This window comes from Mustela putorius, unplaced genomic scaffold, assembly GCF_011764305.1.
Source record: "Mustela putorius furo isolate JIRA1106 unplaced genomic scaffold, ASM1176430v1.1 tig00003834_pilon_pilon_pilon, whole genome shotgun sequence".
NCBI lineage: Eukaryota > Metazoa > Chordata > Mammalia > Carnivora > Mustelidae > Mustela > Mustela putorius.
In genome coordinates, this window is record NW_025421987.1 from 100,991,821 (window position 1) to 101,010,923 (window position 19,103).

At 36.2% G+C, this 19,103-nt stretch overlaps 1 protein-coding gene across 5 annotated transcripts in view; it reads left to right on the forward strand.

The window, feature by feature from the left end:
- The window catches only part of LOC101691920 (DNA polymerase theta), a 136,996-nt gene that overhangs the window by 65,876 nt on the left and 52,017 nt on the right, over positions 1-19,103 (forward strand). For 4 of the 5 annotated variants that reach the window (XM_045088842.1, XM_045088844.1, XM_045088845.1 and 1 more), the window contains 3 exons: positions 1,883-4,968; positions 17,233-17,376; positions 18,343-18,539. In XM_045088842.1, coding sequence (XP_044944777.1) covers positions 1,883-4,968; positions 17,233-17,376; positions 18,343-18,539 — 3,427 coding nt within the window. The remainder of the gene's footprint in view (positions 1-1,882; positions 4,969-17,232; positions 17,377-18,342; positions 18,540-19,103) is intronic. The other variant, XM_045088843.1, reaches the window with a different exon arrangement.

Sequence of the window (19,103 nt, forward strand, 5' to 3'; positions counted from 1 at the left end):
CAATAGTTATCGACATTGAGCTCACTTTTTCTTTTTTCCTGTCCTTTTCCTTCCATTTAAAAAGTACATTTTCTACTTTTTCTCAACGTATAACATTTGTACATTAATTTTCCATCCTTGTCCCCATCCTTGTAGGGTGTAGAAATGGAAAATTAATAAAATCTACATTTTTATTTATTCTAATTCTTACCATTGGTCTTAATGCTGAACCACTTCTAGCCATCTCTTGATTGGATGAAACTTATCCACTAATAGATTTCTTGAGGACTAATATAGAGCAGAATTCCCCACATCTTGTATGTTTAAAACTGTTTTTCTGTAACCTTAATATTTGAGGCACATCTTGGCTGGATATAAATTTTTGGTCCGTGCTTTCTTTTACTGAGTTTTAGGAAAATGCTCTTTCTTTGCTCTGCATGTTATTTTTAAGAATTTTAATGGGAATATAATTCTTTTGTGCTAAATATGTAGGCCTTGAGATTTCTTTTTTATATCTTTGAAGTTTCATAATTTTAGTAGGCTAATTAGTTAGCTAATGCCATGAAACAAATTACTTTAAGACCTTAGTGGCTTAGGGGTACCTGGCTGACTCAGTCAGAAGAGCATGCTATTCTTGATCTTAAGGTCATGAGTTCAAGCCCCATGTTAGGTGTAGAGATTATATCTCAAAGAACTTAGTGGCTTAAAGGCAACAATAAATATATATTAACTCAAAGTTTCTGTGAGTCATGAACTTGAGGGCACCTTTGCTAGTGGTCTGGTTTGAGGTTTTAGTAAAGCTGTTGGTTGGGACTATAGTTATCTGAAGGTTTGAATTGGATCTGCTTTTAAGATGACTTGCACACATACTGGCAAACTGGTGCTCAGTTCTCCATGTGAACTTCTCCATAGAGCTGCATGTTGTCCTATGCTTCCCCTAGAGTAAGTAATCCAAGAGAGAGCAAAATGGAAGCTGCAATGTCTTTTAAGAGCTAGCCTTGGTTTTAGTTGTTTTGGGTTACAGGCTAACTTGGTCCCTATTACACCATCCTTGTTGGAAACAGAAATCTCTTGGCTATTATTTCTTTAATAATTGTCATATCTCATCCTTTTTGTTTGTTTTCTTTCTCTTCATGGTAGTTCCAATTTTGTGTATGTTTTGCCTTGTAGGGCATAGGATCTATTATTTTACCCTGAAGAGCATTGATATTTTATCAATCAGCTTGGCTGAACTCAAACTCTAAACTTTGTCTTCCTGTAGTAGACAGTCACTCAAAACTCTGTTTAATTGTTTAGACTTTGGAGTCTGCCCACACTTGCATAGATTAGTGGGCAGCCAGATATTTGGGCAGAATTTATATGAAGAATTTGGGGTTCTCCTTCCTTGGATCTCTCAAATACAGACTTTCTCTGATTTTTTTTTTTTTATCTCTTGCAGTTATTCTGAGCTCTTTTTCAAATTTTACCTATCAGTAAACTCCAGGTTTCAGTTTCTCCTTTTGGTCACTCTCCAGTTCCTTCAATTATTTTGTCCAGAGTTCATATTACATAGGATTTGTTTTTAATGAAAGTTTTATGACACTATTTTAAATGGTTTCTGTTTAATGGATCTTGGTGAGGCCTTCTCTAATTATACTATTTGAAAATTACAGAACCACTCATCTCCTGGTGCTTTCTTTTTGTACACCACTCTTACCAGTTGACATAGAATGTATTTTAATATTTGTTTGTTTTCTGATTTCCACAACAAGAACATAAGCTCTAAAATAGTAGATATATTTCCCTCTTGTTCAGTGTAATTTCTTTAGTTCCTAGAACAGATTAGGTTAATGCTTAGTAAATACTTTCGTATGCATGAATGAATCAATACATTAATTTATTTCTTTTCCTGCATCCTTTATAGTGCCCGAAAGGCAATGGATGAGGAAGAGGAAGCAGTTGAAGAACGTCGGAATATGCGAACTATTTGGGTGACTGGCAGAAAAGGTTTAACTGAAAGGGAAGCAGCAGCCCTTATTGTGGAAGAAGCCAAAATGATTCTGCAGCAGGACTTAGTTGAAATGGGAGTGCAATGGAATTCATACTTCCTTTTAAATTCTGATACACACTCAGTGACCAGCAGTGAATCAGAAGTAAAGGAACAGAAATATATATCCCAAACTAAAAGATCTTGTGAAAGATTAACATCACAGAAAAAAAATAACTCAATGTTTAGTGATTCTTCTGCTAAGCATTCCCCAAGTACTGTGCAAGATTTAGAGAAAAGTGGAGAGCATAAAAACTCCTTTTATGATAAGTTACAGAATGGAAATCAAGAACGCCAGGTACATTCCATTTCCAGAGCAAGAAAACGGGCTTCTTTGAATAGAAGTAAAGAAAAGCTAAGAACCTCTCTGAATGAGGGAAGAGCACGCACTAAGAAAGTTGTTCAGACTCTCTTATTTGAGAAAACAAAAAAAGAAGCTCAGAGTTTCAATTCAAAAACGATGAGTACTGCCTCTGGATCTTGGAAACATAGTAAACTTGTAAAACAATCTAAACACAGTAGCCCTAAAAAAGACACTGAGATTTGTAGAATTGACTTACAGGAACACACTATGTCTAATCCTATTTATTATGGGGATGAATTTACCTTAGATGAAAAGAATGTGGAATTTAGAAGTCCAGACCCTTTTGCTGAAAATGTCTCATTCTGTGCTGAGGGAAAATATAGCAAAGCATCATTCTCATTAGAAAGAGAACAAAGTTCAAAGAACAAAACAAAAACTAATAATATTCTTGTGGAACATTTTATCAGACAATCCCAGAGTAAAAAAGTGACTTGTCAACCCACTAATATGGTTAGTGAAAATGGAGGAGAATTTGCTGTTGTTGAGTCAGAAAAAATAAACACAGTCTTGGTGGAAGAAAACAATTCAAAAAACCAGAATGTTTATGTAAAACGTGACACCTACTCAGTTAACCAGTGCCCAGAAAAACAATCTGATAAACAGACGAACACTTATACCAAACAGAAAAAAATAATAGAGAGACAAATGCCCTGTGAGACAGGCAGTAGTTATATGAATAGAGACTCAAATGTTATTATCAAGTGTGGAATTACGAAGTTTAATAGTGAGGAAAATAATTCAAATAATTTTCAGGTATCAGGAGATAATATAAGCAGAACTGAGATACTCCCAACTCGAGAACCAGAAGGCCAGCATGAGAATTTTCCAAATACATCTAGAAAACAAGAAAAAACAGAAGCTTATGCGGCAAACAAAACAAAGAATAATTGTGTTTCTGACTTAGGTTTAGTTCCTTGTGAATTTGAAGATAGTTTCTACCTGGATACTCAGTCAGAGAAAATTATACAACAGATGGCAACTGAAAATGCCAAACCAGAAGCTAAGTATGCTAAGTTGGCAACAGGGAAGATGCAGAAATGCTTAGACAATCAGAGTTCCATACTCTCTTTTCAGAATGAGATTTGTATTACTTTTCCTGGTGAACAGCATTCTCCCGGAGTGACAAATAAAAATCATTTGGAACTTAAGCCTGCAGATAATATCAAACAAGGCACTGATTCGGATGGGATTGATATCCTGACTCCAGAAAGCTCAATTTTTCTTTCTCCAATACTCTTGAGGGAAAATGGCCCTTGTTTTAAAAGGAATGAACTTTCTGTCACTGACTCTCAATTAAATAGTTTTCTTCAAGGTTATCAAACACAAGAAGCTATGAAACCAGTTATACCTCTGGTTCCTCAAAAGAGAACTACCACTGGTATAGAAACAGAATGTCTTCCAGTTCCTGAAACAAGTTTGAATTTGAGTGATAGTTTACTGTTTGACAGTTTCAGTGAAGACTACCTAGTAAAAGAACAACCACCTGATATACAAGTGAAAGAACCCCTCTCTTCTGCACTAACATCAAACCATTTCAGTCATTCTGTGTGTCTGCAAGGAGAGGGCATGATAAGAAAATCAAATATGAATGAGAATCAAGATAATCAGCAACAGTACACTTGTTTCAGTGATGAGTCTATTATATTTTCAGAAGTAGATTCTGCTCAGATGGTTGAAGCTTTGGACAATGTAGAAATATGTCCTGTCCAAGAGAAACAGAATACTGCAGTATCTTTTAGGGCATTAGAACTAAGTGATCCAGTTACTGTAGGTAATGATTATCCACAAAGAGAAGTAATTGGAGGAGATAAAAATGAAAGGTCTCAAAAACCCAAATTAACTGAGACAGAGGAAAATAATGCATTCATATGGTCAGGGGCATCATTTGATTTAAGTCCGGGACTGCAGAGAATTTTAGACAAAGTGGCCAGTCCTCTAGAAAATGAAAAGCAAAAATTAACAACTATAAACTTGTCTAATTTGAAAGGAAAAAATACAGAGGTAAATGACAAACAAAAAGTAATTTCAAATTTGGAGCCAAATCAAGGGCAGGGAATCTCATTTGCCCCTAATATTGAAGTAAAAAGCAAGATTGGGACACTGGAGACCAATGCCCTTCATGCTGAAACCTCATCCCACTTGCCTTGTAAAGAGAACTATATAGTTGATGATAATGGACTCATTCCTCCTACACCCACTCCAGTATCTGCTTCTAAACTGGTATTTCCAAGTATTCTTGGAACATCTTCTGTAAAACTTCAGAAAACACTTAGTGCTTTACACCTTGGTGAAAGTTACTCATCTTCAAATATTAAAAACCCAGATTTAAGTTCAGAGAGTAGAAATGGTTTAAAAGAGGACAGTCCTATTGGAGACACAACTTTTTCACTGCAGTTATCACAAGATGGATTGCAGTTAACTCCAACCTCATTCAGCCCAGGAAGTTTGGCCATAATTGATGTAGCAAGTGACCAAACTCTCTTTCGAACATTCATTAAGGAGTGGCAGAGCAAAAAGCGATTTTCCATCTCATTGGCTTGTGAAAAGATCAGTAGTTCGACATCGAAAAGTGCTGTTATTGGTGGTAGGTTTAAGCCAGGTAAGAGTTTTTTTAAAAATTTTTTCATATTTTCTTCTTTATATGTAATATAGTGGTTTGGGATGGGCCTGAGCCTTTTCAGTTTGGGATATTAAATGTAATAAATTTATTCAGAGTTCAATTAAAGTTTCTTTTATGTGGGTTTACCTGTAGAACAGCTTTATTGTTGAGCGCAACTAGATTAATAATAGTTCCCATCTGGTATAAGAGATGGGTGACTCCAGGACATGTGGGTATGAGAGCCAAGCACTGAGAAAAAAGCTCAAGCTGGACTACTGAACTCATGTAGACCACCAAGGGACTACTCATTTACCTAGCACTGATCCACTGTTGTAGCTGTGGTCTAATCAGGCCTATGTCTGCCTCTTTCTTCATAAGCCACAGATCCCACCTAAAGAGCCTTCCTAGAGCACACCTCCATACTAGGTGGTCCAAAAGGAGTTCCAGACCAGTCTTTTCTCTCAGGACAAAGACATAGAAGCCAAGCTAATTGCTGCTGCAGGCACCACAGTTGTGGCTGGTTTGAGGGCCAGCACTTGATTATTGGGTGTATCAGGAATCCATCTCTCAAATGGTAGCTCTTTCTTCAATGCTAGTCTGGACTTGGCCCTATGTCAGGCCATGGAGCTCTTCTGTTTGATTATTGACTTCCTTATCCTTTTCACTTTATGAGGCTTCACAGAGGTCCCCTATCTGTCACTTCTTCTTTAACTCCAGGCCATATCTGGTGCTAGAGTATGCTAAAATTTACCATTAAACATGGTGTTTCTTTTTAAAGAAAATCATATATATGTGTATGTGATTATTTATATATAATATATTAATATTAGAATATAAGTTTGTGAAAACTATGTATTTTGAACAAGGATCTCCTTTTTGGTATTTTAATGACATAGCATTGTGGTTTTTATTAATCATCAGTGCTTATGAATTATTTTCTATTACTTTGTAATTTCCTTATTCACTTACATAATCACAAAAGTATGTAGAAAAAAGGTATTATATTTTAAACAATGTATGTAACCTATATATTTCAGTACTTATGTCAAATAGACTTGTACCTCCAACTGATGTTCATGAATTCTGTGCCAAAATGTTGACCCCGAAGGTCATAGAGCCCTTCCAGGTTTTAAGAGACTTGAACCTTTTGTTAGGTAATGCCATTTATACATATCCCTGTCTTACTTCATGACAATAAGGATCTTGTATAATTGGTAATAGCTGTAATCAGCTTGACAACCTTCTGTGGAAAGCAAAGGTTTGATAGGATTTCTTAAATCTGTATTTATGCATGAATTTGTTCATAAAAGTTTGAGTATTTGATCTTCAATTTATAGAACGTGTGTTTTGTTTTTTAATTTTTTTTACTTGAGTATAGTTGACACATAATGATACATTAATTCAGGTGAACAACATGGCAATTTGACAAATTTATACATTACACTGTGTTTACCATCTTTCCCCATACATTGCTATTACAGTATCATTGACTATATTTTTTATGCTCTGTCTTTTATTCCCATTACTTATTCATTACATAAGCAGAAGCGTATGTAATCTTTGACTCTTTTTTTTCACCCATTTTGCCCAACCCCCTAACCTTCCCTACCCTCTTTTCTTTGTGTCTTCCTCAATTTCTTTCATGAGTACTTTATAGTTTTCTGAGTATAGATTCTGTGCCTCTTTGGTTAGGTTTATTCCTAGGTATCTTATGGTTTGGAGTGCAATTGTAAATGGGATTGACTCCTTAATTTCTCTTTCTTCTGTCTTGTTGTTGGTGTAGAGAAATGCAACTGATTTCTGTGCATTGATCTTATATCCTGACACTTTACTGAATTCCTGTACAAGTTCTAGCAGTTTTGGAGTGGAGTCTTTTGGGTTTTCCACATATAGTATCATATCATCCGCGAAGAGTGATAATTTGACTTCTTCTTTGCCGATTTGGGTGCCTTTAATTTCCATTTGTTGTCTGATTCCTGAGGCTAGGACTTCTAGTACTATGTTGAATAGCAGTGGTGATAATGGACATCCCTGCCATGTTCCTGACCTTAGCAGAAAAGCTTTCAGTTTTTCTCCATTGAGAATGATATTTGCAGTGGGTTTTTCATAGATGGCTTTGATGATATTGAGGTATGTGCCCTCTATCCCTACCCTTTGAAGAGTTTTGATCAGGAAGGGATGCTGTACTTTGTCAAATGCTTTTTCAGCATCTATTGAGAGTATCATATGGTTCTTGTTCTTTCTTTTATTGATGTGTTGTATCACATTGACTGATTTGCGGATGTTGAACCAACCTTGCAGCCCTGGAATAAATCCCACTTGGTCGTGGTGAATAATCCTTTTAATGTACTGTTGAATCCTATTGGCTAGTATTTTGGTGAGTGTTTTCGCATCTGTGTTTATCAAGGATATTGGTCTATAGCTCTCTTTTTTGATGGGATCCTTGTCTGGTTTGGGGATCAAGTGATCCTAGCCTCATAAAATGAGTTTGGAAGTTTTCCTTCCATTTCTATTTTTTGGAACAGTTTCAGGAGAATAGGAATTAGTTCTTCTTTAAATGTTTGGTAGAATTCCCCCGGGAAGCCATCTGGCCCTGGGCTTTTGTTTTTTTGGAGATTTTTAATGACTGTTTCAATCTCCTTACTGGTTATGGGACTGTTAAGGCTTTCTACTTCTTCCTCGTTCAGTTGTGGTAGTTTATATGTTTCTAGGAATGCATCCATTTCTTCCGGATTGTCAAATTTGTTGGCGTAGAGTTGCTCATAGTATGTTCTTATAATAGTTTGTATTTCTTTGGTGTTAGTTGTGATCTCTCCTCTTTCGTTTATGATTTTATTTATTTGGGTCCTTTCTCTTTTCTTCTTGATAAGTCTGGCCAGGGGTTTATCAATTTTATAAATTCTTTCAAAGAACCAGATCCTAGTTTCGTTGATTTGTTCTATTGTTTTTTTGGTTTCTATTTCATTGATTTCTGCTCTGATCTTTATGATTTCTCTTCTCCTGCTGGGCTTAGGGTTTCTTTCTTGTTCTTTCTCCAGCTCCTTTAGGTGTAGGGTTAGGTTGTGTACCTGAGACCTTTCTTGTTTCTTGAGAAAGGCTTGTACCGCTATATATTTTCCTCTCAGGACTGCCTTTGTTGTGTCCCACAGATTTTGAACCGTTGTGTTTTCATTATCATTTGTTTCCATGATTTTTTTCAATTCTTCTTTAATTTCCCGGTTGACCCATTCATTCTTTAGAAGGATGCTGTTTAGTCTCCATTTGGGTTCTTTCCAAACTTCCTCTTGTGGTTGAGTTCTAGCTTCAGAGCATTGTGGTCTGATAATATGCAGGGAATGATCCCAATCTTTTGATATCGGTTGAGTCCTGATTTAGGACCGAGGAAGTGATCTATTCTGGAGAATGTTCCATGTGCACTAGAGAAGAATGTGTATTCTGTTGCTTTGGGATGAAAAGTTCTGAATATATCCGTGATGTCCGTCTGGTCCAGTGTGTCGTTTAAGGCCTTTATTTCCTTGTTGATCTTTTGCTTGGATGATCTTTCCATTTCAGTGAGGGGAGTGTTAAAGTCCCCTACTATTATTGTATTATTGTTGATGTGTTTCTTTGATTTTGTTATTAATTGGTTTATATAGTTGGTTGCTCCCACCTTGGGGGCTTAGATATTTAAAATTGTTAGATCTTCTTGTTGGACAGACCCTTTGAGTATGATATAGTGTCCTTCCTCATCTCTTAAAATCTAATTGGCTTAAAATCTAATTGATTTGATATAAGGATTGCCACTCTTGCTTTCTTCTGATGTCCATTAGCATGGTAAATTCTTTTCCACCCTTCCTTACCCTCTAGCAACCATCAGTTATTCTCTGTATTTATAAGTCTGAGTCTGCTTTTTGTTTATATGTCTGTGTGTGTGTGTTTTTAAAGATTTTATTTATTTATTTGACAGACAGAGATCACAAGTAGACAGAGAGGCAGGCAGAGAGACAGGAAGGGAAGCTGGCTCCCTGTTGAGCAGAGAGCCCGATGTGGGGCTCGATCCCAGGACCCTGGGATCATGACCTGAGCCAAAGGCAGAGGCTTTAATCCACTGAGCCATCCAGCTGCCCCTATTTGTGTGTTTTTGTTTTAGATTCTACATATGAAGTGTAATATCATATGGTATTTGTCTTTCTCAGTCTAAATTATTTCATTTAGCATAATACCCTCTTAGTCTATATTGTCTTATATGGCAAGTTCTCATTTTTTTTTTTTGTATATGTGTACCACATCTTCCTTATTCATTGGTCTATCAGTGGACACTTAGGTCATGGGCCACATGTGTTAATGACATGTTTTATGTACTTTTTGTGTTGACTAATACTTTCCATTTTTTATTCAACATACATAAAATTGAGCATATTCTCTATGCTGGGGTTAGCATTTAAATTTAAAAAATATGTGCCATTTATTTTCAAGGTATTAGGGATCTAATTGCAAATAAGATAGATTGGTGTTTGACCTATATCTATAAAGTTGGAGATGCCTTATTTTACAAAAACTGTTGAATCTAGATACCAAATCATACCTGAATCTTCACCAAGAAGTAGGATGCTTGTAGTGTTCAAATGGTCTTTATTTCTGTTTGAGTTACATCAATTCAAAATGCAGCTTTAAAAAGATTTAGTTAAGGGCGCCTGGGTGGCTCAGTGGGTTAAGCCGCTGCCTTCGGCTCAGGTCATGATCTCAGGGTCCTGGGATCGAGTCCCGCATCAGGCTCTCTGCTCAGCAGGAAGCCTGCTTCCCTCTCTCTCTCTCTCTCTGCCTGCCTCTCCGTCTACTTGTGATCTCTCTCTGTCAAATAAATAAATAAAATCTTTAAAAAATATATTTATAAAAAAAAGATTTAGTTAATAACCATTTTACTTATTATTATAGATCTATTTTAGGAGATCTTTGTTAAATTTTTCATAGTGACAATTATCTTAACAGATGGGAAGCCTAGAAAGATCTTACACATACCTAAAAATGACCATCCAAATAATGCATATTTTAGAGATCTGGAAATTTTGCCAATCAAGTAGTTTTGTATTATTATCATTCTTTGTTTGTTTGTTTGTTTGTATGTTTTGTTTTTTAAAATTTATTTTATTTTTTTGATATATAATGTTTATTTGTTTCAGGGGTACACGTTTGTGGTTCACTAGTCTTACACAATTCACAGTGCTCACGATAGCACATACCCTCTCCAGTGCCCATCACCAAGCCACCCCATCCCTCACACCCTCAAACATCTCAGTTTCCTGAGATGAAGAGTCTCTTACTGTTTATCTTCCTCTCTGGTTTCATCTTGATTCATTTTCCCCTTCATTCCCCAATGATCCTTTGTCTTGTTTCTCAAATTCCACATATCAGTGAGGTCATATGATAATTGTCTTTCCCTGATTGACTTATATTGCTTAGCGTAATACCTTTTAGTTCTAGCCATATCATTGCAAATGGCAAGATTTCATTTTTTGATGGCCGCATAATATTCCATTGTAGATATACACCACATCTTCTTTATCCATTCATCTGTTGATGGACATGTAGGCTCTTTCCATAGTTTGGCTATTGTGGACATTGCTGCTATAAACATTCAGATGCACGTGCCCCTTCAGATCACTACATTTGTGTCTTTGGGGTAAATACCCAGTAGTGTATTTGCTGGATCATAGGGTAACTCTATTTTCATCTTTTTGAGGATCCTACATACTGTTTTTCAGAGTGACTGCGTTTCCATCAACAGTGTAGGAGAGTTCCCCTCTCTCCACATCCTCACCAACATCTGTCATTTCCTGACTTGTTAATTTTAGCCATTGTGACTGCTGTGAGGTGGTATCTCATTGTGGTTTTGGTTTGCATTTCCCTGATCCAGAGTGATGTGGAACACTTTTTCATGTGTTTTTTGGCCATCTGGATGTCTTCTTTGCAGAAATGTCTCTTTAAGTCGTCTGCCCATTTCTTGATTGGATTATTTGTTCTTTGGATGTTGAGTTTGATGAGTTCTTTATAGATTTTGGATATTAGCCCTTTATCTGATATGTCATTTGCAAGTATCTTCTCCCATTCTGTCAGCTGTCTTTTGGTTTTGTTGACTGTTTCCTTTGCTGTGCAAAAACTTTTGATCTTGATGAAGTCCCAATAGCTCATTTTGCCCTTGCTTCCCTTGCATTTGGCAATGTTTCTAGGAAGAAGTTGCTGGGGCTGAAGTCAAAGAGGTTGCTGCCTCTGTTCTCCTCAAGGATTTTGATTGACTCCTGTCTCACATTGAGGTCCTTCATCCATTTTGAGTCTATTTTTGTGTGTGTGGTGTTGGTTTCCCAACAACATTTGTATTTTTTTTCCCATTAGACATTCTTTTTGCCATTAGATATTCTTTCCTGCTTTGTCAAATATTAGTTGACCATAATGTTGAGGGTCTATTTCTGGTCTCTCTATTCTATTCCATTGATCTATGTGTCTGTTTTGTGCCAGTACCATACTGTTTTGATGATGACAGCTTTATAATAGAGCTTGGATTCTGGAATTGTGATGCCACCAACTTTGGCTTTCTTTTTCAACATTCCTCTGGCTATTTGAGGTCTTTTCTGGTTCCATATAAATTTTAGGATTATTTGTTCCATCTCTTAGGAAATAAAAATTGATGGTATTGCGTTAAATGTGTAGATTGCTTTAGGTAGCATAGACATTTTCACAATATTTGTTCTTCCAATCCACGTGCATGGAACGTTTTTCCATTTCTTTGTGTCTTTCTCAATTTCTTTCATGAATACTTTATAGTTTTCTGAGTATAGTTTCTTTGCCTCTTTGGTTAGGTTTATTCCTAGGTATCTTATGATTTTCGGTGCAATTGTAAATGGGATCAACTCCTTAATTTCTCTTTCTTCTGTCTTGCTGTTGGTCTATAGAAAGACAACTGATTTCTGTACTTTGCTTTTATATTTTGACACTTTACTGAATTCCTGTATGTGTTCTAGAGGTTTTGGAGTGTAGTTTTTTTGGTTATCCACATAAAGTATCATATAATCTGCAAAGAGTGAGTGTTTGACTTCTTCTTTGCTGATTCATATGCCTTTTACTTCTTTTTGTAGTCTGATTGCTGAGGCTAGGACGTCCAGTACTATACTGAACAGCAGTGGTGATAGTGGACATCCCTGCTATGTTCCTGACCTTAGGGTGGAAGCTCTCAGTTTTTCCCCATTGAGAATGATACTCACTGTGGGCTTTTTTTTTTTTTTTTTAAGATTTTATTTATTTGACAGAGAGAAATCACTAGTAGACGGAGAGGCAGGCAGAGAGAGAGAGAGGGAAGCAGGCTCCCCGCTGAGCAGAGAGCCTGATGCGGGACTCAGTCCCAGGACCCTGAGATCATGACCCAAGCCGAAGGCAGCAGCTTAACCCACTGAGCCACCCAGGCACCCCACTGTGGGCTTTTCATATATGGCTTTTATGATATTGAGGCATGTTCTCTATATCCCTACACTGCATGTTCCTTATATCCCCCAGTTTTAATCCAGAAAGGATGCTGTACTTTGTATATACTTTTTCTGCATCTATTGAGAGTATTACATGGTCCTTGTTCTTTTATTTATGTATTGTATCGCATTGATTGATTTGCAGATGTTGAACCAACCTTGCAGCCCAGGAATAAATTACACTTGGTCATGGTGAATAATATTTTAACATACTGTTGGATCTTGTTGGCTAGTATTTTGATGAGAATTTGTGCATCCATGTTCATCAAGGATATTGGTCTGTAATTCTCCTTTTTGATGGAGTCTTTGTCTGCTTTTGGGATCAAAGTAATGCTGGACTCATGAAATGGGTTTGGAAGTTTTCCTTCCATTTCTATTTCTTGGAACTGTTTCAGGAGAATAGGTATCAGTTATTCTTTAAATGTTTGGTAGAGATCCCCTGGGAGGGCATCTGGCCCTGGGTTCCTGTTTGTTGAGAGATTTTTGATTATTGCTTCAGTTTCCCTACTGGTCATGGATCTGTTTGGGTTTTCTATTTCTTCCTGGTTCACAGGTTTGGTAGTTTATAAGTCTCTAGGAAAGCATCCATTCCCTCCAGATTGTCTAATTTGCTGGCATATAGTTGCTCATAATATGTTCTTATAATTGTTTGTATTTCTTTGGTGTTTGCTGTGATCTCTCCTCTTTCATTCATGATTTTCTGAATTTGGGTCCTTTCTCTTTTCTTTTTGATAAGTCTGGCCAGGGACTTATCAATCTTATTAATTCTTTGAAGGAACAAGCTCCTACTTTCATTGATCTGTTCTACTATTCTTTTGGTTTCTATTTCACTGATTTCTGCTCTTATCTTTATTATTTCTCTTCTCCTGCTGGGGTTAGGCTTTATTTGCTCTGTTTTCTCCAGCTCCTTTAGGTGTAGCATTAGGTTGTTCTTATTTCTTGAGAAAGGCTTGTATTGCTATATACTTTCCTCTTAGGACTGTCTTTGCCGCATCCCAAAGATTTTGAATAGTTGTATTATCATTTTCACTTTTTTCCATGAATTTTTAAAATTCTTCTTTAACTTCCTGGTTGACCCATTCATTCTTTAGTAGGATGCTCTCTAGCTTCCATGTATTTGGTTCTTTCCAACTTTTCTCTTGTGATTGAGTTCTAGTTTCAAAGCAGTGAGCTCAAGAAATATGTAGGAACTGATCCTAATCTTTTGGTACCAATTGAGACATGATTTGTAACCTAGGATGTGATCTATTCTGGAGAATGTTCCATGTGCACTAGAGAAGAATGTATATTCTGTTGCATTGGGATGGAATGTTCTGAATATATCTGAAGTCCATCTGGTCCAGTGTGTCATTTAAAGCCTTTACTTCCTTGTTGATCTTTTGCTTAGATGATCTGTCCGTTTCAGTGAGGATGGTATTAAAGTCCCTTATTATTGTATTATTATCAATGTGTTTCTTTGATTTTGTTGTTTATTGGCTTATATAACTGGCTGCTCCCATGTTAGGGGCATAAATATTTAAAATTGTTAGATTGTTTTATTGGAAAGACCCTTTAAGTATGATATAGTGTCTTTTTTCATCTCTTATTATAGTCTTTGGTTTAAAATCTGTCTGATACAGGGACTGCCACCCCAGCTCTCTTTTAATGTCTGTTAGCATGGTAAATGTTTTTCCACCCCTTCACTTTAAATCTGGAGGTGTCTTTCAGTCTAAAAGGAGTCTCTGGCAGACAACATAATGATGGGCCTTGTTTATTTGTTTGTTTGTTTGTTTTTAATCCCATCTGATATCATGTGTCTGTAGATTAGGGCATTTAGCCCATTTACATTTAGGGTAGCTCTTGAAAGATGTGAATTTAGTACCACTGTATTGTCTGTAAGGTGACTGTTACTCTATATTGTCTTTTCCTTTCTGGTCTATGTTACTTTCAGGCTCTCTCTTTGTTTAGAAGACCCCTTTCAGTATTTTCTGTAGGGCTGGTTTGGTGTTCTCGAGTTCTTGTTTATTTGTTTGTTTGTTTGTGTGTTTTTCCTAGAAGTTTTTGTCTCTCCTATTTTCAGTGACAGCCTAGCTGAATATAGTATTCTTGGCTGCACATTTTTCTTGTTTAGTGCTCTGAATATATCATGTGAGTCCATTCTGGCCTGCCAGGTTTCTGTGGATATGTTTGCTGCTAATCTAATGTTTCTACCATTGTAGCTTATAGACTTCTTGTCCTGAGCTGCTTTCAGGATTTTCTTTTGTCTCTGAGACTTAACATTAACATTAGATATTGGGGTGTTGACCTATTTTTATTGATTTTGAGAGGGGTTCTCTGTGCCTCCTGAATTTTGATGCCTGTTTCCTTCCCCAAATTAGGGAAGTTCTCTGCTATCATTTGCTCTAATATACCTTCTGCCCCCTTCTCTGTGTCGTCTTCTTCTGGGATCCCAATTATTCTAATATTGTTTTGTCTTATGGTATCACTAAGTCTTGAATTCTCCCCTCATTATCCAGTAATTATTTATCTCTCTTTTTCTCAGCTTCTTTATTCTCCATCATTTGTTATTCCTTTCTCTCTTCTACCTGATTTATCCTAGCAGTTACAACCTCCATATTTGATTGTACCTCATTAATAGCCTTTTTGATTTTGACTTGGTTAGATTTTAGTTTTTTTATTTTTCTGAAAAATATTCTCTAGTACTGCCTATCCTTTTTTCAAGCCCGTATAGCATCTACATAATAATCATTATTAACTCTAGTTCTGATGTCTTACTAATGTCCTTAATCCCTGGCAGTTGGTACTGCCTCTTGTACTTTTTTTTTTCTTTTGAGGCTAGTTATTCTGTTTTGTCATTTTGTCCAGAGAAGAACTGATGAATGAGAGAACAAAATGCTAAAAGGGTAACAAGGACTCCAGGAAAATATACACTAAACAAATCAATAGAGCCCCAAAACCAGAGAGAAAAGGAAGGAGGAAAAATAAAAAAAGCAAGAAAGAAAGTATATGATTAGGCTAGTGAATAGAACAGAGGCTCACCCTAGATTTTGAGTGTATTTTGTTCTGTTAGAAGAAACTGCCTCCTAAAATTTTAAAGAAAAATGTATATTACAAAAATAAGGGTAAATACAAAGAAGGGATAGAATATGACTATAAAGATGAAAATTTTAAAAGATTTTTAAAAAGGAATAAGATGGTTGAAAAAAGAATGAAAAAAACTTTTTTAAAAAGGAAAAAATGTGATCAGGTGGGAGAGTAGAACAAAGCCATTTGCTAGATTTAGGGTCTCTTTTGGTCTCTTAGAAGAAACTGTATCCCAAAACTTTAAAGAAAGAAAAGCATATATATATACATATACATGTAGTGTATATGTATATGTATATGTATATGTATATGTATATGTATATATACAAAAATAAGGTTAAATACAATGAAGGGATAGAATATGACTATAAAAATGACAAAAAGGATTTAGAAAAGGAATTGATTGGATGAAAAGATAGTAAGATAAGCTGAAAATAAGGGAAGTTGAAAAAGGAAAAAAGAAAAATTTTTAAAAAATAGAAAAAGAAAAAATAATGAAAATTTAAAACATGAACTTTGAAAGACTAAAGAATTGTGGGAATAAAAGTTTAATTCTATGTGCTCTATTCCCCTCGTGCCAGAGTTTTGTGGTTCTCATTGATTGATTAACTTGGTCTTGGCTGGATGCTCTTGCTGATCTTCTGGGGGATGGGCCTGTTGCAGTGGTTCTCAAATGTCTTTGCCTGAGGCAGATGGAATTGCACCGCCTTTGACAGGGGCCAGGCTAAGTAATCTGCTTGGGTTCACTCTTGGTAGCTTTTGTTCCATGAATGTTTTCCATATGCTTTGGAAGGTGAGAATGAAAATGGCAGCCTTCCAATCTCTGGCCCTGGAGGAGCTGAGAACTCAGGACCCCACTCCTCAATCAGCTCTCAGAGAAAAGCAGTCAATCACTTCTCTCTCCCTGATCTCTGGCTGCACTCTATGCTCACCCAGCCTTTGACTGAGTGTTTCTATCTCTGGCTCTCTGACACATGACCCCTTTTGGAGTTTCCAAACTCAGATTCCTGTAGTGTTCTCTGGTGCTGCACCTCCCTGGGGAGGAAAGGGAGTCTCTCTGGATCTGCCACTTGTTGGGTCCTTGCTTGAAGAGTAGTGCCCCAATTGTGCTGCAGATCACGTTTTATGACAACCCCAAGCTAAGAGCCCACTCCTCAGCTCCGTCTTTGTAGCTGGCTTCCCTCCTCTGATACTTGGGAGCTCTGCCACACTCAGTCACCCCTGGTCTTTTTGTGACCCAAGGATCCTGAGACCACACTGTCCCAGAGAGGTTGACCCTCCGCTTAGCCACTGGAGTGATGTCCCTCAGCAGAACAGACATCTTAAAAAGTTCTGATTTTGGGCTCCACTGCTTTATCACTTGCCAGTAAGCAAGCTGAAAGAGGCTCCCTCCCTGTGGTCTATCTTCCCAAATATTGCCTCAGATTCACTTGTCTGCATATCCTAATCTCCAGAAAGCGGTCGCTTTTCTGTTCATTGAACTGCTGCTATTCTTTTCTTCCGTCTCCATTGAGTTTGTAGGTGTTCAGTATGGTTTGATAAATATCTATCTGAATTCCTGGGACCAGATGAAATTTAGGTCTCCTATTCTTCCACCATCTTTCTCTTCCCCCAATCACCTTTTTTTATTTGTTTGTTTTTGTTTTTAACATTCAGTTTAATGGTTTTGTTTTGAGATTTTAAATTATTTCACTTTTGATTTACTTAGTTAGCTCACCTCAGGAAACCCCTATTAGAGATGATGGCATTCCTGTTAAAGGTTGTGATGACATCCTGGTTGTTGGTCTGGCAGTATGCTGGGGTGGAAGAGATGCTTATTATTTTTCATTGCAGAAGGAACAAAAGCATCCTGGTAAGTAGTCACTATTGGCTTAATCGCCATATAATTTTAATATAACCTCTATTAGGATAATGACCTGTTTGTTGAGAATAACTTCCTGATACTTAACTAGAATTTATTTTTAGGCTTAAAAATTTTTTGGGGGGTGGGATAGTGACTATTGTGTACATTAGTTCATTTATTAACTAGAATGTATGTCTTAGGTACTACCTTTATTCCCCTTTACTTATCCCATGGGCTACTGATACTATCTTTTCTTGAAGGCAGTGGAGACTTTGGGACTTCCTGGCCACCTTGAGGGTTTACTTTTGAAGATTGGATCATAGCGGTTTCTTTCCACACTTTTTTTTACATGTTATTGACTAGGTCTGGAACTTATCTAGAGACAGAAATGAGTTGAATATCTACAATAGCTGAATCATACAACCTTTGTAGATGTCTGTAAAATTGAGAGGATATGATTTGATTACAGTTGTTACATTACCTAGCTGATAGATTGGTTTTAGACAGGAGCAAAATTAATAAATCAACATTTTAAAGAATGCCGTGAAGAATGAAATATTTTTCAGTTGTTTTGAGGGAAAATGTGTTATGTTAAATAGATACTTGAACTTCTATTTTTTTTAATCTAATGTTATACATTCGTACTAAATCTTTTAAAAAAGGATTTCATTTAAAATTCATTTCAAAATACCTTTTATGTTTTTAACTCCTTATTCTGAGAAGTATAAATTTATTCCTAGAAATTTAAAAATTTCACCTAATTAAATAGAGTATTATTAATTACATGGCAAAAGCTATAATATTTAAAATATGAAGCACTTAATCTTTGAAGCCATGTGACCTGAATAAGGTGATGCTGAATTATTGGTTCCATGGAGTTGGACCCTTAGGCTTTTCAGTCTTTTCACTAAAAATTGCTGCTTCAAATGAATGCATGTAATGTTTGCCTTAAGACTTTTTATTTATTTTCTAAAGAAATTAGTTCCAGTTTGGTCCCACCTTCTCTGGATCCAAGCCTGACTGTGAAAGAGAGAATGTGGTACCTTCTATCCTGCTTTCAAGAGGAATCTGATAAAGAACGTTCTGTTATCATATATGACTTCATCCAGAGCTATAAAATTCTTCTTCTGTCTTGTGGTATCTCCCTGGAACAAAGTTATGAAGATCCTAAGGTTTCATGTCTTATTTAATTTTTACCATACTTAAAAAAATTTTTAATGCATTTGTTAATTCTTTTTTTTTCCATTGTATTAATTCTTAAATGACTTGGTATTTATTTAGCTCTAACAGTGAAGCTTAAATTTTTTAGAGTAGTCACTCTTTTATCTAGTAATCTCATTCACCAAGAATAGAATGTGATACACCAACTACCTCTGTGTAGATAAAAACAGAGATTCCACAAATTTGAAGCACTAAAGTTCATACCTTTCCTCAGAGATGTAAAAATTTTTTTATTTTGGTTATGTTTGGTTTTCTCTCTCAGTAAATTAGAAATGAAATGAGAACTGTCAGATTCAAATATAGGATAGGAGGATGTTTCAAATATCAATGAAGACAGAGGCAGAAAATAGGAAAAATGTATAAACCTAAGACATCAAAAAGAATGGTAGTTAGGGCCATTTGGCATAAGACAAATTACCTTACTAGCCTCTGAGAACTTTGCTATTATAATAACAAAGCATGTTAGACTTTTCATAATGATGATTCTGAGTTAAGGAAAGGGTAATTTATGTTAT